Source organism: Erpetoichthys calabaricus, chromosome 7 (genome assembly GCF_900747795.2).
Source record: "Erpetoichthys calabaricus chromosome 7, fErpCal1.3, whole genome shotgun sequence".
Lineage (NCBI taxonomy): Eukaryota > Metazoa > Chordata > Cladistia > Polypteriformes > Polypteridae > Erpetoichthys > Erpetoichthys calabaricus.
This window is the reverse complement of record NC_041400.2, coordinates 139,141,229-139,168,704: the sequence shown is the minus strand read 5'-3', so window position 1 is coordinate 139,168,704 and position 27,476 is coordinate 139,141,229. Positions and strand designations below refer to the sequence as shown.

Below are 27,476 nucleotides of genomic sequence, written 5' to 3'. Positions count from 1 at the left end.
CTGGGAGTTGTTCCTGACTTGAGCCCAAATGTTTGCTCGGATAGGCTCCATCCCCAAGCCACCCTGCTCCGTACTATGCCGGTTTAAAAAGGACATTGTTTGGGATGGCATTTAAATCTGTAATATCAAGTGAACAAAATTCAGAGCGACACTCGGCGTGTGACGAGAATATTCAGAACCGGTAATATGTTGTATCAAGCTGACTAGAATCATTTTTACTCGCTAATCAGACGCGTCTGGTACTTATCGGATAGCGACACCAACAGTGACTCCGCCGAACACACACACACACACACACACACACACACACGCAAGAAAAAAAATCCCATAAGGCACTGGGCACCGATGCTAAATGAGTGCGACCGTCTCAGACTGTAAACACGTGTGAATTATTTTCTAACTTGGAGTTATCACATAATCGAAATAAAAAGCCGCTCTATCTACAAAATGCCGAAAGTAAAAACAGAGAAAAAGAACCGACGGCACCAGGAAATAAAGAGTCAAGGTACTGAACTTTCAATATGCAGTGACACTTCTCTTGTCTTTTTAATAGATTTGCAACGTCAGTTAATGTAGTCCATGTAAAAACTAGAACGTTGAGTTAACTTTTCCTCAGGACTTTTTCGTACCGGGTTATTGTGTTAGTTAATCACAATTGTTTTCAAAAGCATTTTAAAGGAATATTTCGTTCTTTACGTAATTATAAGAAGAGCTCCATATTCTTTATGCAGTAGCGACTTGGTCAGAAAGGTTTGCTTGAGTTCAGTCGCTAAGTACATGATGCAGTGATTAAAGATGCTGGATCATAGCTCACAGAAATTCCACATATAATTAAAAATCATGTATCGCAGTGTGCATGATTGTTAATTAAAGTAATGTTTTAAAATGGAAGTCTTTCACCACTGTGCCACGTAAAGGATCCAGATATCTATCAGTGATAAACAAAGTACAGTATTCCTTGTTTTTTTTTGTCAAACTGAATGCGTTTTTAAGTAATGAATTCGGTATTTGCTTATTTTCCACTCGCTGATATCTATCTATCTATCTATCTATCTATCTATCTATCTATGTCAGTTAATTGGATGTATCACAGGCTTAGGTGCTGCTAGACAGGAAGTTTATAGCATAAAATAACCAACCTTCTCCTTTTTTTTAGCTGTTACAGATATGTTAGATAGATAGATCTTTATTGTCATTGCATGTTACAGTCCAGTCAATAATTTTTTGTATGTAGTGTATGAGTCTACGCAACATCTGTAGTTAGGATATAGCGGTTTGGATAATGGATGGACTACACAACATATGTTGTATTTATTGTCACTACCAGAGGAATAAAACACTGTCAATGTGAAAGTTTGTTGACTGTTTATTAACGCAATAGATAAGTGTTTTAGTTTCAGTGCACAGTGTAAATTTTCCATATTTGATGTATGTACCGTGTAAACAGCACCATATAGAAAGTAAATAATGCTGTGAACCACATGTACAGTTAGTATAGGCACTGGAATGTCTGGTACTCTAGGTGAAGGTGTAAAGATTGCCTCCTTACATGAGAGTTTTGACAGCAATGTTTTCAGGTCCAAGGCCTGGGGGGGCTCCTTGCATGCAGTTTAGGGTTTAATGAAACCTAGAGATACTGGGTAACCTTAGTCTTATGTGCATGCTTAAGACTCTCCTGTGTCACCTTATGGGTCGACCGGCATGGTGTGCAGGGTCTACCCTCCCTCACTTCTGAGCTGTGCTAGCGCTGTCGGTTATAGCTTATTGTCTTGAGTGTAAGGATTCCTGCTCCTTAGGTATTTCTCTCTCCCTCCCTGGCAGCTGGACATGAAGTGTATAGCACACCTCAACTGGGTACCCATATCTTACTTTAGCTTTGGGGAACTTTGTTTGTGCCATTTTAGAGTTCACGCTACATATCATACTGTCTCTGTTTCCTTCAACACGTCTGCTTATTCACTTGTCCATGCTTTTGGTGACTGTCGGTGTTGTTCTGGTGACATTCAGGTGGAGACAAAAAAGATGGGCTGCCTAAAAATAGCCCAATCGCTACAGCATTTTTCATGACAAAAATAGACAAAATTAGCTGTATCATGTTTTTTTCTCTCTTTTCTTTCTATCGCATCATCAAATTTCAATTAAATCGGTCGAAGTGTTTTTGAGATATTTAGTTTTTCTATTGTGGGGGTGTTCTACCCCTAAATTTTGATATATCGAAATGTCCTTTCTTAGCAGATACCCACTGACTTAGGTGTACAATCCTGCCAAATTTAAATTTCGGCCTTTTAACAAAATGGGAGGTAGTGTTTCCATTGATGAGTGAGTGAATAATCCAGTCAAAGATAGATATATATAGGCAGTTGGGATTTCCACCAGCAATAAAAATGTTCTGAGAAAATCATTAGACAAGCTTCATAAAATAATCATATCACACATCATCTGGCAAAATACCTGTTAATAGATTGTGTGCTTTATTAAACAACATACGTTGCGTCTTTTTTGCAATTTGATATACAATTAAATATAAATTTAGCACTCTGTTAACTTTTTATTGATGAAATATTGAACTTTTCATTTTCCTAGGTATAATGTTTAATACTGGAATTGGTCAGCATATTCTGAAAAATCCTCTAGTTGTCAATGGTATTATTGATAAGGTAAGCCATTTTTTTTGTAGACGTAAATTATTCTGATTTTCCAATCCTCAGTCAGTTGCTTAGAAAAGCCCATGCTTTTTAAGTATTGCACAATATTTTAAAAGGCAAAGAATTTATTAGTCTCTTGTGTTCACATCATCTGACAATATTCCTAATGACAATTCTTGACCAGAGTAGTGTCTGTTGAGCTAAGCCAGACCAGATTAATGAACTAATTAAGAGCTTAAAAGTGAAAGGTTGCCGAAACATTTGAAAAAGCCACATTTACTCAATTTTTAAAAATTTTTTTCTGTTCATCAAAAAATGGTAAATGTACATTAAATTTCCATTAAAATGCTACAATTTTACTTTGTTGTCAAAGTTGTTTTTAGTATTGTGTTTTCTTTCTTTCTTTCTTTCTTTAAATGTTACTAAAATATTGTATTTGGCCAGGAGTGTCCTGACTTTTGCATGGTACCATCTTTACACTATTTCAATAATTCTGCTAAATATATAGTTCTATTTATGTCAATTGTGTATTGCCTAAACCAATCAGTTTTAAGAAGAGTGCTTTGTTTAGGAAGTTTACCTAACTGTAACATATTGTGATGATATAGATTTCATGGTCTGCAAATTTCATTAAAAATCATAGGCTTGCTTATAATTATCTTCATTATTTTGCTCTACTTTCATTGTTTAACAAGTCTTAAGAAATGTTTGTCTATACTTACTGTTTATTTTTTCTTGTCACTCATTTTTATGTTTAGGCTGCCCTTAGACCAACAGATGTTGTATTGGAAGTTGGACCTGGCACAGGCAACATGACTGTAAAGCTGCTGCAAAAAGCAAAAAAGGTCAGGAGCTTTTTTTTTTTTTTTGTGTTGCTGTTTTGTCCATTTGCCTAAGCAGTTAGTTTTTAATTTATTTTTTTTGTATTTTTAGGTGATTGCTTGTGAAATTGACCCTAGACTTGTTGCTGAATTGCAAAAAAGAGTACAGGGCACGTATGTATCAGTTTCCTTATGTTTATAAATGTGTTTTGTTGAAAATTCTTTAAGAAACCATACGTTAAATTAATTAAACATTCATTGCAAAGTGCATTGTTAAATTAATTGAATGAAATGAAATGAAATGTTTGTCTTATTAGAAGTTGGAATAGATTATTTTATATACAATTAGTCCACACTTTCTATGAAGAACATGGTTAGCACTAATACTACATGAATCCGGCATCCTTGGCTCAAATCCTTTTGTCACATTCAGTGTCTGTAAGGAGTTAAAAATTTCTCCCCTTTGCTGTGTGTGTGTTCTTCGGATATTGTTTCTTTCTCACGTGTCGGTGATCCTAGGGTGATTGAAAATTGACCTATTTTGAATATGATTATGAAAATGTGCAGGAGTGGACACTGTGATGGAATGTGGTTAGTTCCAGCCTTGTGAATGTTATCTTATTTGTGTAGTGTTCCTCTTTGTAAAAGATCTGTGTTGATAGAGAGAAAGGGGGTCGTGGAAATGGCAAGTTTAAGATGTGTTTGATATGTATTGTGGTGGGGAATGTAGTTTTGCAAATAAAACTGAATATGTTCCCAGTAACTCCACAGTCATAACTGTGCAAACCTTACAAATAAGAGTGTGTTGGTGGCACCAGTAATTCAGAAACTGCAAAACTACTGGTTCAGAATGTAACTCTATTCAAGAAGACTGTAGGTAGTGTGGTACAGACTTTGACGAAAATTAATTAATCCAAAGATTCCTGTAGCGGTTCCTTTGCCTTGGATCTTTTAACCTCGCATCTTGGCCAGGTAATGGCATTCTGTATTGGATGTGTACCATCTTGTTGTATCTTCTATCAACGTACTTTCCACTTACACCTTGGTGACATTCAATAAAACATGGTTGGTTAAGAGAACATTTACTATAGCAATTCATTGTTTCAGTATATGGTTGTCAACTTCAGTTGCAGTAGGAAAGTTGTTTTGCAATTTATGCAAAGTTGATATTAGCCAAAGTCTTGTTTTTACCCTATGGCTAGCCAAATATTCATTAATTAACACTTACCAATTCACACATTTCAAAATTAGTCAAAATGCACATCCTTATTTTGTATTAGTGATTAAAAAATAAAATCGCTTATGAGTTATGTTTATTGTGCATCCAAAAAAGAGAAAGGAGGTTGCTCAATAAAAATCACAGTGAAATGTTAGTGTTATCTTTTGGAGCCCGTGATGTACAGTATCTCAGATAGTTAAAATAGTATTCAGGATAATTGTGGTAAACAGTGAACATGCCTAATATACTGGTTCTCTGGCCTCCATTTCTGTTATGTTTAGAACAGATAATTTTATATGTAGCCATGAAATACTGACAAAATATTACATTTGCATGCTATTACTCTCAAAAATGTTTGCATTTCTATTTGGAGTCATTGTATGAAAAGGAAATATACCAAACTGTTTTGCATTTAATGGTTGTAATATGTCCTGCTACTTGTGTCTTTAATTTCTGCTATCTTTTGAAGACTGTGATTTTATATTAGTTGATTTTAAAAATTGCCGGATAATTCAGGTAATCTTTTGAACTTGTAAACTACATATTATATCTCTTGTCTCTATTTTTATTATCATCAAAATTATCTTCCACCCAGCACTCTAGTAAGATATTGTGGTTTTATCATCTGCTTGTGCTATTGGTTTTAATAGGTCTGATACCAGACAACAACATTATGTGACACTGGACTTTATGATCAACTGCTTTTTATGTAAGCAGCATTACATCATTAGCACTGTTTGCCTCACAGCTACAGAGTCCTTGGTTTGAGTCCTAGCCCATGAACTGCATATGTGGGTCTTGCATGTTATCCCTGTGATTTATTGGATATTCCTCCAAAATATAAAAGAGAATTGCATCTTAGTTTAAATCCGTTCTAAACAGGCCTAAGGGAGTTATTTTCGATTTGTTTTCAAAGTGTTGCAGTTTTGTGCCCAGTGATGGTGGAATAAGCATCAAATTGGTGGCTCTGAGGCGAAGGATCTGTGCTGGTATCCCAAAGGTTGCCGGTTCAAATCCCCGTCACTGCCAAAAGAGATCCTACTCTGCTGGGCCCTTGAGCAAGACCCTTAACCTGTAATTGATCCAGGGGCACTGTACAATGGCGGACCCTGCGCTCTGACCCCAAGGGGTATGCGAAAACTAACAAATTCCTAATACAAGAAATTGCATAAGGCGAAATAAAGAACAAAAAAAAAATCCCCTGCAACCTTTAATGGTCACGCTGTTAAGAAGATGAATCAGTGATTTTCATTTTGAATATCTCTTGTTTCAGTCCATTTCGAAGTAAACTTGAAATCTTGGTTGGAGACGTGTTGAAGACAGATTTGCCTTTCTTTGATGTTTGTGTGGCTAATTTGCCCTATCAGGTACTGTTTGTTACTAAAGGATTTATGTTCATTTTATTCATCACTTTTTTGTTTAAAATGTGTTTTAACAATGTATAATTTTAATTTTGCAGATATCCTCTCCATTTGTCTTTAAGTTGCTACTTCACAGACCATTTTTCAGGTGTGTCAAATTATAGCACTATTTACTTGAGCTTATTAAAGTTTAATTTGTAGTGGGTTCAGGAGTACATATATTAGTCACTATAAAATTTGGTTTAAATATTAGACATTCATATTGTGACAGATGTGTTCAGCAGTAGCATAAAATGATCGCTTTTTGGTTTTTGGGAATAATAAAAATATGTTGGGTGATCGGTTATTCTTAACATGTAGTAATGTTTATTTTTTATTTATTTTTTTTTATTTAGGTTTAAATAGTAAAAACTGGAAGGAACATTACCATTTTAAAGAGAAAATTCACCTGCCCAAGCATTGCTAATTTGCAGCCATTATAAAATTTGTCATCCGCCTTTGAACAGAACACATAGTGGCTTCAGGGCAATATTTAAAAGATATGGACTGGAGAAATTCTCGAAAAACAACTGAACTTAAATATCGTTACAAAAACCAGATGTTTTAATTTGAAATTTTATTAGCTTCTGGAAAAGAATTATTACATGACCCGTAATAATCTCCATTTTGTCTGTTAGATCAGGATGCCATTTATTGTAGTTTCTCTAGCTGTTGCTAGATAATTTTTCTGTTTACAAGGAAATGATTTGTTCACTTGGCACTTGACTTGATACTTGATATCAGCTCTGTGAACACTATATATTTAAGTTTCTCAAACATAGAAAACAGCAGTCCATATTAAAAGACAAAAGCACAAAAAAGTTGATTCTTAATGGATATATGCAAATGAAGTGGGTGACAAAATCCTTTTTTGTTTTTTTGTTATATATTGATACGTGCATGTATAGTAAATTCTTGATTGAGTTTCTTATATCTCCTTTATCAGATGTGCCGTGCTTATGTTCCAGCAAGAATTTGCTCTTAGACTGGTTGCAAAACCTGGTGATAAACTGTACTGCCGATTATCAATAAACACTCAGCTGCTGGCACGTGTGGATCATCTCATGAAAGTAAGTAAAATGTTTATTAATGTGTAGCTGTGAGGGTTCCAGTGTAGTGTTGGCCCTTTTTTATTTATTTTTTATTTTTTAAATAATATAAATACTTTCATGAACTTTGTTGTATGCCTACTGTATATAAAGAATGTGTCCTTTACAAATCAAGAGGTTATTTTTATTTGTGTTTTCTTGTACAAGTATTTAAAATTAATTGCTCTTAGGCAGGGGTCCTCAGTCATGGTCCTGGAGGGCCACAGTGGCTACAGGTTTTCATTCCAGCCAGTTTCCTAATTAGAAGTCAGTCCTTGCTGATAATGAAACCTGGTATTTAATTATATGCCTTGTTAATACTTTCATTTATCAAAAACACATTTTAGTTACATTGTAGATCAATGGTCTTTAATTCAAGTCATAGAAGTACGCAGTAGCTGCAGGTTTTCACTTCAACCAATTTCTTAAATAGAACCCATTTATTTACTTCTAAAGAAATATGTTTTTTGGGCTTAACTTGCAACTCAGAACCTTTTAATTGCCTATTTCAGATTTTAGCAGCTGCATTTAAATTTTGAATTGTTGCCTGTTTTCTTAACCAGACATTGCTTATTAATGAAATGCAGATAACCAATAAACCAGCAGCTCTCCAGCTAACGTGTTTCCTTTTAAACCTGTGCATATGTTCAATGAAGAGTCTGTGTTAAAAATGTTTAGAAGTAAATGAGAGGGGAATTGGAAGGACCATTAAGTTTAAATCTCTTCTAGCCCAGAAAACACATGGATAATGTTCTCAGAGAAGAAAACTCTACAGTGCAATTAACATTTTTCTTGGATGAATGAAAGCACTAACATGCAAAACAGTTAAATACTAAGTTTCGTTATCATTATCAGCAAGGACTGTCTTCTAATTAGGAAACTAGTTGGAAGGATAACCTACAGCTTCTGCTGTCCTCCAGGACAGTTATTGAGGACCCCTACTCTTAGGGAAAGTAATATAGTCAGTTAATACTCTCTCTCTCTGTTTTCTCTGTCATTAAAAGTAGTATCGATTTTAATAAAAATGCATTCATTCTTTTCACTGTTTAGAAATTTAATTCCCTGCTAGGTTGCATGGCCTCATACACCAAGTTAATACTACTGTTCACTTGTATATGACACCTATCTAATCTTTTTGGAGAAGTATGAACAGCAAAAAAATACACATTGAATCAGAACTTTTCAAATCAGATTTTGGTCATTTTCAAATGTGGTTCTAAATTCAATACATACATATGAAACTTGAATGTAACCTGTGTTTGAACTCTTGAATTGAAATTGCCTGGAAATTTACTGTCCTCAATTAATTTTACATCAATGTTTATGCGACTTTCATTAAACGTTTGTGTTGGCTTATAGCAGGGGTGGGCAATGCCAGTCTTGGAGGGCCATGTCTGGTTGCAGGTTTTTTTTTCCAACCCAGTTGCTTAAGTAGAAGCCAATCCTTGCCAGTCTTAGACCTTATTTAATTTTATGGTTTGTTATTCTGCAATTTTAGGTTCTTGTATCGTAGATTTTTTTTTTCCTTTCTAAAGATATCATCCAAATGATATGAAGCCTAAAACGAATATTTTTTTGATCTGTCAAATTGTTTTATTAAACCCAATAGTGCATGATGAATCCATACAGGTGTAAATGTAAACAAGTTAGAAGGAGAACTGCTGGCTCCTTTGTCATTTATATCTTATTGTTAATAAGGAGCCATTAAAAATAGGAAGTGCAGTTCTTTAAGACTGAAATAAGCAATTAAGGGTGGGGAACCTTAACAAGCGAGACAACTAAAATGAAGCATCAAAATATTAGTAAGTGCTTCATCAGCAATAAATGACTTGTCATTAATAAACTGGATTGGAACAAAAACCTGCAGCCAAGTGTCCCTCCAGTTCCAAGATTGCCCACCCCAGGTTATATATGCTAATGGAAAGAAAATAAGGTGGTTTACGTAAGCATTTTAGAGCTTTCACCAGCAATCAAAGCCAAATTGCTAGAGTACATCTTTTCTGACTGAAGTACAGCACATCATGCATATATTTTACCAAGAGTCTTCCAGATATTACATAAGTAATCAAATATCCCCCTTGTCATTCTGAAATTGTGAAATCACTTTTTGCATCAAAACCTTCCACATCTCACCCTGTCAAGCACAGGCGCCGTTCTTATGTCTCAGAGTGTCTGAATAGAGATGGAGTAGTGATATTTGGCTCAAATTAACAGCTACAATTTGTCAATTTTGCCTTTTGTTTCTTTCCAAAACGAGCTGAGAAGTTTACAGATGCCCTGCACTGATAACAGAATTATCTAGTGCAGCAAACGGCATACAGCTGATAGTCTATTACATCTCATCTGTTTGGCAAATCTATATCCATTCTTATTTTGCACTGACTGCCCCAATCCTATGCCTTGTATTTTAGGCAGAAGCACATGATCATTTAGACTGTCACAGATATTAACTGCCCAACAAATTCATTCTTGCATTCAGGAGACATGGGTTAGATTAAAATAATTAACATTTATTCTGGTGCTTTCACTTATTGTAAATTAGTTACTTTCTAAAGTACTGTTCATGGTTCCTGTCTTAAACTGACACCCATTTAAAACACCAGTTTAGTTATTCACATTCTGTAGAAAAATCTGTGTGAGGTTTCCTATCAAATCTACTCATGTTCCTCCAGGTCCTCTGTATCCAGTGATTAAGACATTTTTCTGTTTAGTTTTCAAGATACTGAATAGTACAGTATACAACCATTTTTTTTTTATTTATAAAATCGCACAGAATCATAAAAGCACTGTTGTAAAAATTAAAGAACATGCTTTCCGGTGAAATGCACTCTGCTGCTAAAAGGGTGCTATATGGATACCATTTAATATATAAACAAAGGCTTCGGACAAATTAAAAGTCTACATGTTATGAATGATTCAATAGACAGCCCACATCTCATGTTTCTTCTGTTTTCTCGTCCATGGTAGATGGAGCCTATTGATCTAATCTTAAATGATGACAAGTAACAAACATCATATTGCTATATTTTATTTCATGCTTCAGGTAAACAAATGTTGTGTGTTGTTTTGGTTATTCTGTTTTACACGCTATTACACAATATACAGATTTTCAAATATAATTTATCACTTTCTGTCATTCTTATATGAAAGAATGCTGATTTCATGTGCTGGTTACAAAATCTTCTATACTATAAAGGTCACCTTTAGTGACATTAATCAGTGAATGTTGTCACACTAGCAGAACTAGCATTCCACAGATAGCTGCTGAGGAAATTGTTTTTAACATCCTATTGCAGTCATCTTCATTTTAAAACAACAGAATTAATTTCATAGCCCAATTCACTCTTAACAGTAATTTTTTTATTTTTAATAACCGCTTTAGATATGATTATAAAATTGTAGCCATAAACACAGCTTTTAGTCCAAGAATGGCTGACCTGTACTTTGCATATTTCAGTGCTCCAATCCTTAAAGGAAAACTATACTAAAAATATATCTTTTTTTTTTTTTTTTTTTAAATCAGTAACCTACCCCATTTTTATAGTAATGGCCAAAAAAAAAAATCTAAATCTTATCAGTATGGAGAAAACAAAGTTCCTGACACAATAGCTTTCAATGTGGACCAATGCTGAACATAACCCAAACAGTATTTAAACATCCATGAAAAAAATCTTTTTAGCACAAACATTTGAATTTGGGGTATTGTGACCATCCAACTAGATATCTTGACATATTATGTGACATAAGTAAGATTATGTGACATAAGTAAGTGGAGGTTTCTTTCATAGACAATTTTTGATATTGTTTGACAATCGTCTATTTCATCCTATTGAATCCCTTATTTTTGTAAGACGACTATGTGAAGAAAAACTAGTGTTAAAAAAGCACAAAACATTGCATTATCATGTTTAGAATCGTCTTATTCCAAAGTAAAGTTTGATGGGGAAGGTATAAAATGATGAACATGCTTGCTCTGAGTGCACAGATGTTAACAAATGCTCTGCGGGTTGGGTTACTCTTTAGTGTTCCTTTCCAAAAGCATCTCTGCATGCGTATGTCCGTACATACAAACAAACGATCATAATTTAGATGATGTTCCATCTTTGAGCATTATAAGACATATGGAATAGATCTCAAGTTAAGTACAATGTTTTTCTAAGAAATTAGTGAAGTATTTGCACTGCATTATGGTTACTGGATAATTTGTAGTTTATGTTCAGGCTAAGAAATTTGAAAGTAGCAAGAAAGTCCGTTAATCCAATGTGTCTAAGTCAGATGCTAACACATTTATTTGTCACAGGTTGGGAAGAACAATTTTTGTCCTCCACCCAAGGTCGAATCAAGTGTTGTTCGAATAGAGCCAAGGAATCCACCACCACCAATAAATTTTCAAGTAAGTTTAGTGAAATACGTTCACATGAAATAGCCTCGTGAACAAATGAGTTTGAGTAGTTTTAAGTTTGAAAAATGTATAATAAAAATGTGTTAAAAGCACACACGACCACCAGACCACCAAGCTTTTTAAAAAAATGTTGCCTAATAGCCAGACAATATGACAAAATTAAACCATTTTGTTCTGTGTAGGAAACATGGTTGGATTACTTGAAGAATTAGACATTCTTTTTAAAGAAAGCACCTAATATTCATCTATATCCAGATACATGGACCCAAGTTATTCTTTAGAATTGATTCAAAAGTTGGATGTTTGGGTGCTATTGTTTCTTATTGGGGGAAAAACTCTTTGGAGCTCTGTTTAACTCAAAAGTCATTCTAAGCCTAAATATTGTGAAGATAGATAGATAGATACTTTATTAATCCCAAGGGGAAATTCACCTACTCCAGAAGCAGCATACTGATACACAAAAAAAAACAATATTAAATTAAAGAGTAATAAAAATGTAGGTAAAAACAGACAATAACTTTGAATAATGTTAACGTTTACCCCACCTCCCCAACCCCCCAATCCCCCAGGTGGAATTGAATAGTCGCATAGTTTGGGGGAGGAAAGATCTCCTCAGTCTATCAATGGAGCAGGACAGTGACAGCAGAACAGTGAAGAACATTAGCATAAGATAGGTGATAGACTATAGTACCAAAGTGTTGCCAGTTGCAAAGAAAGATTACCAAATAACATAAAAGAAATTAATAAAATAAGTAAGTCTAAAACTACATGTTTCATTTTGAAAAATTTTGTGTGACATGAAATGTTGGCTGGTGATAAAGGCTACAGAGTTGAAGAGGGATAATCAGAATGAAATCTAGACTTTAACATTGCCTTTGTCTATATTGTATCCATTTCTTATACTTTCTCCTTGATGACAACTGACTAAAATGGTAGAAAATAACATAAATTAATGTAATACAGAAAAAAAAACACTGAACTTTTTTTTTTTACCATCATGAGTTGTATTTGCCGTCTGCATTAGCATCATTTCAGAACTAATTCAAAATGTATTACATGTTCAAAAAAAGCTGAAATGTTTAAAGTAACACACAGAGTAAAGCAATAAATAGAAATATAGTGTGAATATTTTCATGTTTGGATGAATGTATATTCAAATACTAAATCAGGCAGGAATCAATTTTTAATTCAATTAAAAAAAAAAAAAAGTTACTTTTTGCCATTTAAAGTCAGATACCGATGTTTCTGATTTAAACATTTTGAAATGCTGACTGCTTATCATTATGAACACTAATTAATACCAGTAACGTTGCCAGTCCATCTGTTATGTGTATTAGCAAGTTAAAAAAATGTTTTAAAAATAAGAGATTATTTAAAATGTATAATGTCATTATTGTCGTGCTTACTTAAAATGAAGCTATTTAAAGTAAACAGTCCCTGATCTGTATCTTTCGCCATACTTATCATACTGTTAGCATGTAACCAGCAATTAAAATACAGTAATCCCTCGCTATATCGCGCTTCGCCTTTCGCGGCTTCACTTCATCGCGGATTTTATATGTAAGCATATTTAAATATATATCGCAGATTTTTCGCTGCTTCGCGGGTTTCTGCGGACAATCGGTCTTTTAATTTCCTGTACATGCTTCCACAGTTGGTTTGCCCAGTTGATTTCATACAAGGGATGCTATTGGCAGATGGCTGAGAAGCTACCCAGCTTACATTTCTCTTTCTCTTGCGCTGACTTTCTCTGATCCTGACGTAGGGGGATTGAGCAGGGGGGCTGTTCCCACACCTAGACGATACGGACGCTAGTCTAAAAATGCTGAAAGATTATCTTCATGTTGCTATCTTTTGTGCACCTGCTTCCTGAAACGACATGCTGCACCGTGCTTCGCATACTTAAAAGCTCGAAGGGCACGTATTGATTTTTGCTTGCTTGTTTTTCTCTCTCTCTCTCTCTCTTTCTGTGCTCTTGACGGAGGGGGTGTGAGCTGCCGCCTTCAACAGCTTTGTGCCGCGGTGCTTCGCATACTTAAAAGCCAAACAGCCCTATTGATTTTCCTCTGCCTTTATGACAGTCTCTGCTCCTGACTCCTTTGAAGAGGAAGATATGTTTGCATTCTTTTAATTGTGAGACGGAACTGTCATCTCTGTCTTGTCATGGAGCACAGTTTAAACTTTTGAAAAAGAGACAAATGTTTGTTTGCAGTGTTTGAATAACGTTCCTGTCTCTCTACAACCTCCTGTGTTTCTGCACAAATCTGTGACCCAAGCATGACAATATAAAAATAACCATATAAACATATGGTTTCTACTTCGCGGATTTTCTTATTTCGCGGGTGGCTCTGGAACGCAACCCCCGCGATGGAGGAGGGATTACTGTACAATTACATAAAAAATTCATGATAAATCAACAAGATAATGTTTTGTAGAAAGCATTTTTTTCCTTTTCACATTAGCAGTCATCACGTATACAAGTTGCTAAAATAACCCTCTTTTCATACCAAGACATAACAATTTTATAAGTTGTGTGTCCCTCCGGACATCATATTTGCTTGCTGAGACAGACTGCTTATAGACATTTTTAGAAATGTTTTTTTATAATTTGCCGTAATTGTAACAACAAACTGTGAAAGAGTACAGATATGGCATTGTCTAGCACATTTTCTGTGTGCCACTAAGGTTGTTTTTCACAGCCCCTTCATTAAGGCTTAGACTGTATAAGCATTTCACACTTGACATTTTCGCATGTCAAACTTATTTGAGAATTAAGCTAAAAAAAAAGGTCCACTCTAACAAATATATACACACACTCACCAGCCGCTTTATTACAGTAGGTACATCTTTCTAGTACCGGGATGGGCCCCCTTTTTCCTTCAGAACTGTTATAATTCTTTGTGGCATAGATTTAAAAAGGTGCTGGAAATATTCCTCTGGGATTTTGGTCCATATTGACATAATAACATCACACGGTTGCTGCAGATTTGTCAGCTGCACATCCATGATATGAATCTCCTGTTCCAACACATCCCAAAGTTGATCTATTGGATTGAGATCTGGTGACTGTGGAGGCCATTTAAGTACGATGAACTCAATGTCCTTCAGGAAACCAGTTTGAGATGATTTGAGTTTTGTGACATGGCCTGTTATTCTGCTGGAAATAGCCAACAGAAGATGTGTACACCGCAGTCATAAAGGGATGGACATGGTCAGCAACAATTCTCAGGTAGGCTGTGGCCTTTAAACAATGTTCAGTTGGTACTTAGGGGCCCAAAGTGTACCAAGAAAATATCCTCCAGGCCATTACCACCAACCTGAACCATTGATATACAAAACATGATGGATCCATCCTTTTGTGTTGTTGACACCAAACGCTGGCCCTACCATCCAAATGTCACAGCAGAAATCGAGACTCCTCAGACCAGACGATGTTTTTCCAATCTTCTGTTGTCGAATTTTGGTGAGCCCCTGCGAATTGTAGTCTCATTTGCCTGTTCTTAGATGACAGGAGTGGCATCCTGTGTGATCTCCTGCTGCTGTTGTCCATCTGCTTCAATATATGTTGTACATAAAGTGGTTGTCGATATGTTGTGCATTCAGATATGCTCTTCTGCCTACCTTGTTGTAATGAGTGGTTATCTGAGTTACTGTTGCCTTTCTGTCATCTTGAACCAGTCTGGCCATTCTCCTCTGACCCCAGGCATCAACGAGGCATTTTCGCCCAAAGAGCTGCTGCTCACTAGGTATTTTCCCTTTTTCGGACCATTCTCTGTAAATCATAAATATGGTTGTATGTGAAAATCCCAGTAGATCAGCAGTGTCAGAAATGCTCTGACCAGCCCATCTGGCAACAATGACCATACCATGTTCAGAGTCACTTAAATCCCCTTTCTTCTCCATTCTGATGCTCAGTTTGAACTTCAGCAGGTTGTCTCCATAATGTCTGCATGCCTAAATGCACTAATTTGCTGCCATGTGGTTGGATGATTAGATATTTATGTTCACAGGCAGTTACCTAATAAAGTGGCAGATGAGTGTACAGTATGTCTAATATGTTAACATTAACATGTTTTATTTAATGTCTTTGAAGACCCCCACATCTTCCTGGGTGTGTGCTTATAGTTCATATATTGCAACTTAACCGGCTATGTGTGAATGGGTTATGAAATACACCATTATAGATAAAATAAATATCTTGATGTATATAGTCGGTACTGTATATACCGTAAATGTTCCACTTAAACTAATGGGTGCATCACAGTCTATTTCCCATTTACAGACTCCATTGTTTATCATTATTAACATTGATTTTTATAGTTAAATCCAAATTCTTCTTTCTTCAAGGAATGGGATGGACTTGTTCGAATAGCATTTGTACGGAAGAATAAGACACTAAGTGCTGCATTTAAGTAAGTCTGACTGTATTTCACCTTTTCCACCTGGGATTTTTGTATCAGATATTTAAATAAATAAGCTTCTTGCAGAATGATGGTGAGAGTGAATGTCTATATGTGCAACTATGTTGTGCAAGTTTAATTTGTGCAATAAAGAGATTCAAATATTTAGATACCTACTATATAAAAATGTATAAAAAAAATCAGAGAAGCAAACCTTTATTTGTTAAGTCGAATTTGTTGGATGGAATTTGACACTAGCATTCATTTAACATCTAATTCAGCATGCTTTCTTAATACATTCAAATATATTTAATAATTTGTTTCGTTTTCCTCCTGCTTTTTGTGACTTGCAGTACTTTGTTTTCAGAATGTGTGATAAACATTTTCAGTGTGTGTGTTATTATTTTCCCATATTAAAGGAGTTCATTAATGTAGAAGGCTGTTAGTTTTTCTGGATTGCAATAGAAACCCAAATGCTGTCTTAACTGTTTTTCCTGCAATAGCTGTTTTTATCCTCTTCTGAAGTGTTTACATTCATTATCTCTTAGGTATAGTACTTGTTATTTCTGATTGCTTTAGCTATTTTGGTTTTCTCAGTGTTTTTCATCTCTTTACATTATTCAGCATTTTATTTTTATATTAATAATTCACTACATTTATATAGCTACACGTATTTTTGAGACAGGTACTCACTTCTAACTATACAGGTTCAGGTGAACAAAGAAAGTACTTTAAATATACCCAATGCATATGCAGGTGATGCATACTCTTTCTTTTTGAATACTAAATAAAGCAAACTAGCAAACATTTGCTAGTTTTTTTTAAGCACTGTATAATGTTTTGAATTCATAGCCACTAATTTGCTTCAAGATGAAGGAAAAAATAGTCCAACCCAGAACAAAGGCTACTCTATCTCAAAGATGCCTGTCACTTCCCCCAATCTCTTCTAATAAAAATCTGTCCAGCCACTCTGGTTTGATATTGTAACATTCAGCCAAAGTGTTATTCATATAGTTACAGAAATACTGTACATGTTGAATTCAGTGTCTTAGGTTCTTCATTTGATAAAAGGAATTTGGATCATTTAAATTAATTACTTTACTAGCCTGTAGTGGGTCAGTAACTACTATCTACAGTGGTGTGAAAAACTATTTGCCCCCTTCCTGATTTCTTATTCTTTTGCATGTTTGTCACACAAAATGTTTCTGATCATCAAACACATTTAACCATTAGTCAAATATAACACAAGTAAACACAAAATGCAGTTTGTAAATGGTGGTTTTTATTATTTAGGGAGAAAAAAAAATCCAAACCTACATGGCCCTGTGTGAAAAAGTAATTGCTCCCTGAACCTAATAACTGGTTGGGCCACCCTTAGCAGCAATAACTGCAATCAAGCGTTTGCGATAACTTGCAATGAGTCTTTTACAGCGCTCTGGAGGAATTTTGGCCCACTCGTCTTTGCAAAATTGTTGTAATTCAGCTTTATTTGAGGGTTTTCTAGCATGAACCGCCTTTTTAAGGTCATGCCATAGCATCTCAATTGAATTCAGGTCAGGACTTTGACTAGGCCACTCCAAAGTCTTCATTTTGTTTTTCTTCAGCCATTCAGAGGTGGATTTGCTGGTGTGTTTTGGGTCATTGTCCTGTTGCAGCACCCAAGATCGCTTCAGCTTGAGTTGACGAACAGATGGCCGGACATTCTCCTTCAGGATTTTTTGGTAGACAGTAGAATTCATGGTTCCATCTATCACAGCAAGCCTTCCAGGTCCTGAAGCAGCAAAACAACCCCAGACCATCACACTACCACCACCATATTTTACTGTTGGTATGATGTTCTTTTTCTGAAATGCTGTGTTCCTTTTACGCCAGATGTAACGGGACATTTGCCTTCCAAAAAGTTCAACTTTTGTCTCATCAGTCCACAAGGTATTTCCCCAAAAGTCTTGGCAATCATTGAGATGTTTCTTAGCAAAATTGAGACGAGCCCTAATGTTCTTTTTGCTTAACAGTGGTTTGCGTCTTGGAAATCTGCCATGCAGGCCGTTTTTGCCCAGTCTCTTTCTTATGGTGGAGTCGTGAACACTGACCTTAATTGAGGCAAGTGAGGCCTGCAGTTCTTTGGACGTTGTCCTGGGGTCTTTTGTGACCTCTCGGATGAGTCGTCTCTGCGCTCTTGGGGTAATTTTGGTCGGCCGGCCACTCCTGGGAAGGTTCACCACTGTTCCATGTTTTTGCCATTTGTGGATAATGGCTCTCACTGTGGTTCGCTGGAGTCCCAAAGCTTTAGAAATGGCTTTATAACCTTTACCAGACTGATAGATCTCAATTACTTCTGTTCTCATTTGTTCCTGAATTTCTTTGGATCTTGGCATGATGTCTAGCTTTTGAGGTGCTTTTGGTCTACTTCTCTGTGTCAGGCAGCTCCTATTTAAGTGATTTCTTGATTGAAACAGGTGTGGCAGTAATCAGGCCTGGGGGTGGCTATGGAAATTGAACTCAGGTGTGATACACCACAGTTAGGTTATTTTTTAACAAGGGGGCAATTACTTTTTCACACAGGGCCATGTAGGTTTGGATTTTTTTTTCTCCCTAAATAATAAAAACCACCATTTACAAACTGTATTTTGTGTTTACTTGTGTTAAATTTGACTAATGGTCAAATGTGTTTGATGATCAGAAACATTTTGTGTGACAAACATGCAAAAGAATAAGAAATCAGGAAGGGGGCAAATAGTTTTTCACACCACTGTAGTTCTGAAACACTTTTAATCACCCTTTATGTTGACTTCTATTAGAGGTTAATTTCTGAGTTATTTTTGGAGTTGGCTGCACCCTGCAGTTTCTGTGTTGGTAGAGCTGAGTAAATTTTATATCCTTATTATCTTTGCCCTTTTTAATCTATCTTTTCTTTGGATCTTAAAAATCCTAATAAAAGTTATAAATTCAGTATAATCTTGTATTATTTATTCTGGTTTTATATCATTTGAAAAGGTGATAGATTAAGAGGTTTTCACTTACTTCCTTAAGTTACCGTGTGGGAGTTAAATTTCTGCTGAAATTAATAGTACTTTTATTTTTATATAGATCTTCAGCAGTTGAACAACTCTTAGAAAAAAATTACAGAGTCCACTGTTCTGTGCATAACATTGTAAGTATTTCATAATGTTATGTAAATTAAATACATGCACAATATGCTTTGAAATTTAGATTATGTGCAGGATATACTATTAATAGTATGCAGAAAATTTGTCTTTGAAATATCCTTTTTGTTTCACTTACAGGGTTTCATTTTCCCTGTATTTTTATGTGTGTCTTTTGTTGTTGTCCTTGTGTTTTATTCTTTTTGATACTTTGTTTTTTACTCTTTATATCTTAACTTAATTTCCACACATTTATCTTCTTAGAAACCTCTCAACTTGGGCTGCCCTCTTTCCAAACGAGAGTCTTTATTTTTTTAGGTAAATTGTTGCTGGTGTCCAGATGGAAATCGCCCAATTTAGTTACCCCCTGTTACTGGCTTTATTCATTTTATAAATCAAATTCATTTGCAGCTTTCTGCAGCTCTTTTTAATAAACCATCCAAATCTGTGAATACCTGGGTGAGAAGCTGCTGGGATAGATAGGATTTTGCTAGGTAATGGCCCTTGATTTATGGCTTCTGGGCCACCTCTTTAACCCTGCACCCCCCCTATCCTGGCAGGGGAAGTATGATATGGGTAGGAGTGGGATTATTCTTATGTTTTTTCTCCATATTTTTTTATTATTTCTATATGATCTTGGTGGTCAGATTTGTTGTGTTTATATGTTTGGTCAAATCACATCTTGCTTAAGATCGGTTCTTTGTTAATGTTGTTGTAGTACTAGTAGTAATAATATTAACCACTTTATGTACATAACCAAAGTGCTTCATAATTTAAAATAAAATCAAATAACAAAAATTAGTAAAAGTAGAAAAGATGAACATAACTCGTATATGAAATATAAACTAAAAGTATAAAAATAAAACTAAGAAATTGGTAAGTATTAGTATTTATTATTATAAATTTGTCTAAGACGTAATGTTAAATCAAGGACAAGCTTAGATGATCTAACACTAAAAGGAAAATCATTCCAGAGTCTCATAGGCATTAACGCCCAAAGCCATATTAAATACCTTTATACTTTAGCCTGCAGCTTGCAACAGCCAACACAGTGTGATCTGAGTGATGTTTGGAGTTTCAGAAAGGTTTAATATGTCGGAAATATAATCTAGTGATAAATTGTGTAAAACCGTATATGTAATTTAAAAAAAAAAAAAAATAAATGGTAAAATCAATTTTTAAACCTTATTGTTAATCAGTGAAGGGAGACAAGGACAGGGATAATATGCACAGTAGGAACATAGTTTCCTATAGCTTGTGATTGCTGCAGTTTTTATTTTGAGTGCTTCCAGCAGTTAGATGCAGATTTTCAAGTTTAAGTTTACTGTCATGTATGCATAATACAATGGCTTTCCTAATTGCAGGACTCCTCCGAATGATATTATTAATTTTCTGTTCACAGACTCGGTACCTGCATATTAAACCATTTATTTAATACTTGTACTGTGAAAGCCACAGGGACGTACAGTTCCCCAAACCCAAACACAGACAGGTACAGAGACTCAAGTCCAAAAGCAACACACAGTTTATTTCCTCGTGGGGCAGCTCTATTCCCCAGCTCCCACTTAATAGCACAACAATACTCAGTCCCTTTTTCTTTCTTTCTCTCTTTCTCTCTCTGCCTCCACTCCTGTACATGCAAGGTTTGTCCACCACCTCCAGACTCTGGCTCCACAAACAGAGTGAGGCAGCCTCCTTTATTGTGCACCCGGAAGTGCTTCAGGAGCAATCTGATCCTCTTCTGGCAACACTGCTGGGGTGGCGGAAGTGCTGTGGTCCAGGGCTCTGGGACTGGCCATGGGCCCCAGCAGGGCTGAGCTTCTAATCTCCAAGCCTGTGGCCCTGACACAGTCGAGGTGGGGGGGTTGCCCTCTTGTGTTCTAGGGGAATTATTGCCGTGAACTTTGTCCTCTTCCCCCCAGTCCTTACATCACAGGAGCATCCCAGCCGGTTAAGGGCCCCAGCTGTCCACCACATCACTTGTTTGTATATTCTTGAGTTATGATACATGCACTCTGCTTAGCTTTGCCCAAGATGAAACAGTTCTAATATCCGCTTGGTTAGTATCTGAGCAGTGTTTACACAGTCTCCTTCTGTTTGTTTGTATGCACTCCCCCACCCCCTCACCAACCCAGATGCTATAGTTCAATCCAACATACTAAACATTTACTTGTTGGAGCATCATTATAAAGTTTGTAAATAATCTAATAGGTGTGATTGTGCTCAACTAAATTTTGAGTTTGTTGACTTTCCCATGGATGAATTGACCTGCATTCTAAAAAGATGCATATGCTTGTATTCGCTTTTCAAATTTGCAAGCAATAAATGCTGGCCCAATTTTGTAATTAGTTACTTGACTGCACTAAGCTGCATTTGCCACTGATTTTGACAAAAAAAAAATCCCAAAATGATTGTGTATTATACAGATTGACTGTTACTGTAGGCCATTCTTAAACCACATCAGTAACACCACTTGAAAGTTACTTGCTGAATTTGCTAGTGCCATTTTTGCCAGTCAGAAAGTGCATTACTGTGCTCTACTCTATTATTCAAGGCTGAGCTTTTTAGTAATTTTAGAACTGACTGACACAGTTTCTCATCTGGCAAATCACAGTAACCTTTAATATTTAATGTGCCATGCTGCTTGGTATTTTGTAGTGTTTTAAAATGTTACACATTTTCATTATGTACTCTTGGTCAAATCATAACTGTTTCTTAACTTTGTAAAATAATGGTTTTACATGAGCAGATTTTACATGAATGATTTTACAGGTTTTACATGAATGATTTTACATGAACAAATTAACACATGCAGAAAAAGAATTAGCTAAATAAATATTAGCAGGAGCTTTAGGGAAAGGAAAGCCCAGTATTCATCAAAATTATTTGGAAAGTTTCTCCTGTAATTCTTGTTTGATATGCTATATTTACAATACATGGAGGTCACCAGTTAAAGTTCACCATTAAAGGTGTGTTGGGTCACTATTGAACGCAGAAGTTTTTTTACATTTGTAAGATGATTTTTTTATGTCCTCATTTGTAGGAGGTCATGATTAAAATAAATATCTGCATTTGTTTGCAGCAAATTAGCTTAGTTTTGAATTTGAATCCACAAACTGATTTCAATTTGGCACAATTTAAAATAATTATGCCACATTAAGAAGAATGGTGTTCATCGCTGAAAGCATTATGAGAGTAGGCCTGCACTTTTTTCTGCATTCATCTTAGAGTTACTAAAGGAAATTAGGCTACTGTTCAACAGAAGTTCAAGAGAAAGTAAATCGATTAAAAAGTAAGGTAGAAAGGAAGGGTACCATTAAATTTCTGAACATTCTTAAAGGCCAGAAGTCGTGAACTGAAAACTGTCAAAGCACAGTGAAATTGGCTTTGTCCCATGCAGACCACATTGCCAGTGCATTTCAGGAATACACGGTTTGAGAGAGCATTTTTAATTATGACTTTCTTGTCCTTTTAGCCTATTTATAATTTTAATATGGTTCAAAAATTTGTGGTAAATGATCTATGAGCATTGAGGAATATATCTCAAAAAAATCATGCAGTTCCAAAGAGAGACCTACAGAATGCACAAGTAGAACTATAAAATCAGTGTGCATTAATCTAACAGCTGTTTTTGAATTTTAAATTGATTCATTATTTTATGAAAATTAATGCATTTCAATGTGTGCAGGAAAATAGTAAATGTGTTAGTAGAACCTAGTGTTCTTGCGAGTTTTCCTTTTGCATATTTTTGTCAACACAGAAGAAATAGAAGGATAATTAAGTAGAAAATTGTCACATCCTGCAGCTTTATATTGGTAATGCACAGTTGACAGGTTTTCATGCTTGCCAGTGTGTAAAAGCTGCATAAATGTTTCCAACCTATTCCAATCTGCTATGTGTCAGTCAAATATGATGCTGATGGTCGGTGTGAAAGTGGCCTTATGGTCATACTTTTTTTTTCTTCTTCTTCCTTTAAATTTCACTTTAAATCTTATTCAGTTGTAAGTGTAATATTCAGTAAACAAAGCATTTCTCCCTTTTTTATTTTGTAGGTGATACCAAATGATTTTAAAATGGCAGAAATGATAAACATTGTGCTTCAGGAATCCAGCTTCAGTGAAAAACGGGCCCGATCTATGGATGTTGATGATTTTATGAAGTAAGTTAATTGAAAGTTATTAATTTATAGTTTAGGAAATCATTTGTTTTGTACTGTGTACATTAATTATTAAATATATAATTGATCTGTAAACCTGTAGGCTCTAGGGCAAATGTGTGGGTAAAATAAACTGCAACAAACCTAAATCTGACATGTGAAAAAATATTTCTTCTTTACCAGTTTTTGTCATGCCTATTGGTTCTCTACTGCTGCACAAGCACATTCAGCTCTCACTGACTCCTGGTCTCTTCTGACCTATTATGAGAGGAGTGCCATTTGCAATGTATGCATTGCAGCCTCAACCAATATAGCTGTTGGTTGGTCTCTCTCTCTAGTACATTTGTTTAAAAGTAATGTTCTTGAGATGTGTAAAGCTTAGTATCTGAACCTAACCTTCTGGAACAATGGATCATCTTTTTTTTTGGGGGGGGGGGGGAGAGAGGGAGTGTCTTTTACTAAGGACAGTCCTTTGTGTAATAGTTTCTTAAACTTTGAGTTATGACCCAAAATAGTTTGTAAGTTGGTTGTGCAGGGTCATGACACAGAATTGTATTCAGTGAGGAAAGGTTGCATATGGTTTGCGAAGGGTCATCGCAACCAGTTTAAATTATTGATATTGCTCCACTGTAACTGTTGGGTGGAATTCCCCAAAGGGACAATCCCTCCAATCCCCGCCCCTGACAGTCATCATGGAATGGGTCATTAAGACAATAAGAAGGGAAAAATTAGGTTTTGAGAGAGAGAAAAAAAAGTTTAAAAAGCATTGCACTGTGTTCTTTCACCTGCTGTTTCTGAGTGGCAAAGCACATTATACTCTTGAGCAATTCTTTTTGCAGGAAGCAGGCCTTTCTGTGCTTGTATTTAATGTTGTTCCAGCCTCCATTAAGGGTGAAATTTATATGGGCAATATTCATATTTTTTAACTGTATTATAAAACAATTATTTGCATAGACTAAATTTCTCTTCAAACACATTAGTTTTTAGTTAAATTGAAATTCATGATTATGAAAAATTGGCAGGAAATCTGTATCTTTTGAGGAGGTGGGATGAATACATTGTCATCTGTCTGTTTTCAAACAGTTAAGAAAATTGCTTGGAAAACAGTATTTTTTAAGAGACGTAATCTAAGTGTAATTTTGCACTCCTGCCTGTTCCCCCAAAACCCCCCCAAATCTTCCTTTTTCAGGGTCCAAGTGCGATTTTTTTTTTTTTTTTTTTATTGCAGATATCAATATGCCATTTCAAGTCAGGCACAATTTGTGGTGATTTTGTTTTCAGGTTAAGAGTATTTTGATCTGGATTCATATTTCTCTGTAATTTTTATAAATTAAAAACATTTTTAACTTTTTCTAATTTTTATTCCTTTTCAATCCATGGTACTATTCTTACTTAAAAAATAATTTTAAAAGCATTTGATATACAAAAGACATACACAACCATACAAAACACTCTATGTAATCACTTGCTAAAATCCTCAAGTGCAACAATATTAGACTGTGGAGTGAAAGTGAAGAAATCTCGCTTTTACTTATGCATAATAAGAATTCGTGACTTCCCAATTTATGACTGAAAGAAAATGGTGGTACTTCAAAATATTTCAATCCCTAGTGGTACACCAAGAAGAAAGGTTAAAAAACCCCGGCCTAAAGATATTATATGATATTTAACCACAAAAATGTTAATAGTCTGCTGTAGTAAAACATTTGCTTTTATTAATAGGAGATAATATATTCATTACATTTATATAGCGCTTTTCTCAGTACTCAAAGCGCTATCCACACAGGGAGGAACCGGGATGTGAACCCACAATCTTCCACAGTCTCCTTACTGCAAAGCAGTAGCACTACCACTGTGCCACCTGTGAGGACAATAGGAGATCCTAGATCATGCTCCACTTTGCAGCATTGGCTTTTTATTAGTGGGGCCCTAGCTAGGTGGTACAACATTTTGGGAAGCCTTGAGTTAAAGTTTGTGAACCTCTGATCTAAGCTACTAAATTATATCTGAGGAAAACAGAATTTGTGAAGATTACTATTGATTTAAATCTGTCCCAGATGTTTCAAAGGACAAAATCCTTGTTATCACTTAAGAGCAAAACATCCATGATGCCACTGTTAAAACATATATAATGTTAGGCAGCAAAATCTGTGGCAGACAACAATCTATGAATGTACAACTCAATGTATGTCCATGAATGAAACGCAATCTAAAGCATAACTACTACTATTTATTACAAAACTAATTACATCAGACTGCAGACCTCTAAAAATAATTGAATATACAGGGCTGAGAGACATCATTCAGCATGGTCTGCCAGTTCTTACACATTACCCTTACATGAGACAATTATGTCACGTATCAAGAGTTTATGTGCAAGACACACGTCTTTGCAGTTTTGAGCAGCCAGGAAGTTGTACAGCAGTGCCAATCGGAACTAATGGATATTGTTGAAATATTTTGGTTAAATACAAGTTTAATCGACTGACACTTTGTGATTGATTGCGAATAATCTTTTAATCATTTGACAGCCCTAGTTCCTATGTGTCTCTAGGTATCTTTGTATATACATCAATAATATGTTTTTTGATGACGACGGACTTTCTAATAGTTCATATAAGAAAAAAGATGATGCTTCAAGGACGCCAGCAAAGTCAGCCTGTACACTGTGCGGCTACTTCATAAAGTTCACCTGCATACATAACTGACTGTACACACAGTTGCAGGATCATCTGTACAAACAAGTACAAGCATATTGTGGGTCTACATCCACTGAATTCAGGATTAGTGTCTAATTAAGAACAAAGCTTTCTTCTTTTGTATCTACTACATATTGGCATGCATGCTTGTATTCTGAGGAATTCAGTCAATATGCTGATTTGAGAGCAGGAACAAAAAATGGATGTCATACCATTACACTTTAGAGGTGATTTCATATAATGTTAATTACAGTTTTTAATCAAATTTTCTTTTTTTCTGTACAGGTTACTTCACGCATTTAACTCTGCAGGCATACACTTTTCATAAAAAGGATAACTCTAAATGTGGATAATTTTAATGTAAAATAAATATTTTTTTGAAGTCTGAACTTGACGTCTGTTTTTGTCAGTGTAGAATGTGCAGATGTTTGAAGAAATGTGTGTGTGTAAGTGTAAAATGTAGCATTTTATTGTATAGTCAAATGACTGTTTAAACAATTTTATAGCATTATTGCACAGTAGGGAGCATCAAACTACTAGTGCTTCAAATTGTATGTATATTCCATATTAAGAAAACCAAATATAATAGTTTCACTTAAATTATAATTTTATAAGATTCATCCACTATTGTTTTTGAATAAAGATTTCTATATCCACTTGTCTTGATTTCTTTTATAAAAACCATTTTAATAATGTCAAATCATTACCTTAGAATTATATTTATATATAAATTAAAATATTCTGTATATTCAAATTACTGTATATTTGATTTTTAAGATGCTTTTTTAATATTTTCCCCAGTGTAGCAGTTTTAATTTTTATTTTGTCCCTTTCTAGGGACATAGGTTAAGTAGTCAATGCTTTGTAAAGCAATGCAAATCTGGTGCTGTTGAGACAACGGAAAAAAATACAAATATACTCTGCTATAACCTGTGGTAAAAAGAAAAAAATTGTAATTCTATTTTGTTAAAGCTTTAAGTAAAGAATACCTCTTCTCTTCAAAAATGTATTGAGTGCATTGAATTTAAAGCCATTATATTATCTTGATGCCAGTACAGTGTTTTATTATTGTCCGTGTTCAGTTTGCTAGATAAAATGTATTTGGTTCAAATAGTAGAAACATGCCTGGTTAGCAAATGGTTACTTAAGCAAAGGTGGTACAGGCTTGGCAAAGTCCATATTTAAAGAGAGAGCCCATAATGGTATTGGGAGAGCACTTCTGTACGTAGTTGTTCATACGTGGGTTGATATTCTCTGTTCATACATGGGGTGATGTAATCTGTCGGAATATTAGGTGTCTCTGCAGTTGACCGAGAGTGCTATATTTAGAGAAAGGAGAGATACTGTGAAGAAATGTAGAACACCTGCTGCTTATGGTGTTACCAAAGGTGTCAAGGTACCTTGAAATTCTGATGGAGATGGGGAGTTATGGAGAATAACCTGGAATTCCAACCAAGCTCATGATGACAAAAGAAATATCCCACATGGGATATACAGGATTCT

General features: G+C 35.2%; 1 protein-coding gene across 1 annotated transcript; it reads left to right on the top strand.

Annotated features, from left to right (window-relative positions):
- The first annotated feature begins 340 nt into the window (after positions 1–340).
- dimt1l (DIM1 dimethyladenosine transferase 1-like (S. cerevisiae)) lies at positions 341–26,362 on the top strand. The gene is made up of 12 exons (XM_028805461.2): positions 341–505; positions 2,584–2,657; positions 3,404–3,490; positions 3,579–3,640; positions 5,959–6,052; positions 6,145–6,194; positions 7,032–7,155; positions 11,474–11,566; positions 15,923–15,987; positions 19,063–19,126; positions 23,171–23,277; positions 26,259–26,362. The coding sequence occupies exons 1-12, from the start codon at positions 448–450 to the stop codon at positions 26,299–26,301; spliced, it is 921 nt and encodes a 306-aa protein (XP_028661294.1). The 5' UTR covers positions 341–447; the 3' UTR covers positions 26,302–26,362.
- Positions 26,363–27,476: the final 1,114 nt, after the last annotated feature.

What these genes read in the sequence shown, in the direction of transcription:
- dimt1l (XM_028805461.2), top strand. Translation starts at nt 448, where the DNA reads ATGCCGAAAGTAAAAACAGAGAAAAAGAACCGACGGCACCAGGAAATA. An exon ending in TCAATGGTATTATTGATAAG is followed by an intron (nt 2,658 to 3,403) that starts GTAAGCCATTTT and finishes TTTTATGTTTAG; the next exon opens with GCTGCCCTTAGACCAACAGA. An exon ending in ACTGTTCTGTGCATAACATT is followed by an intron (nt 19,127 to 23,170) that starts GTAAGTATTTCA and finishes TTTATTTTGTAG; the next exon opens with GTGATACCAAATGATTTTAA.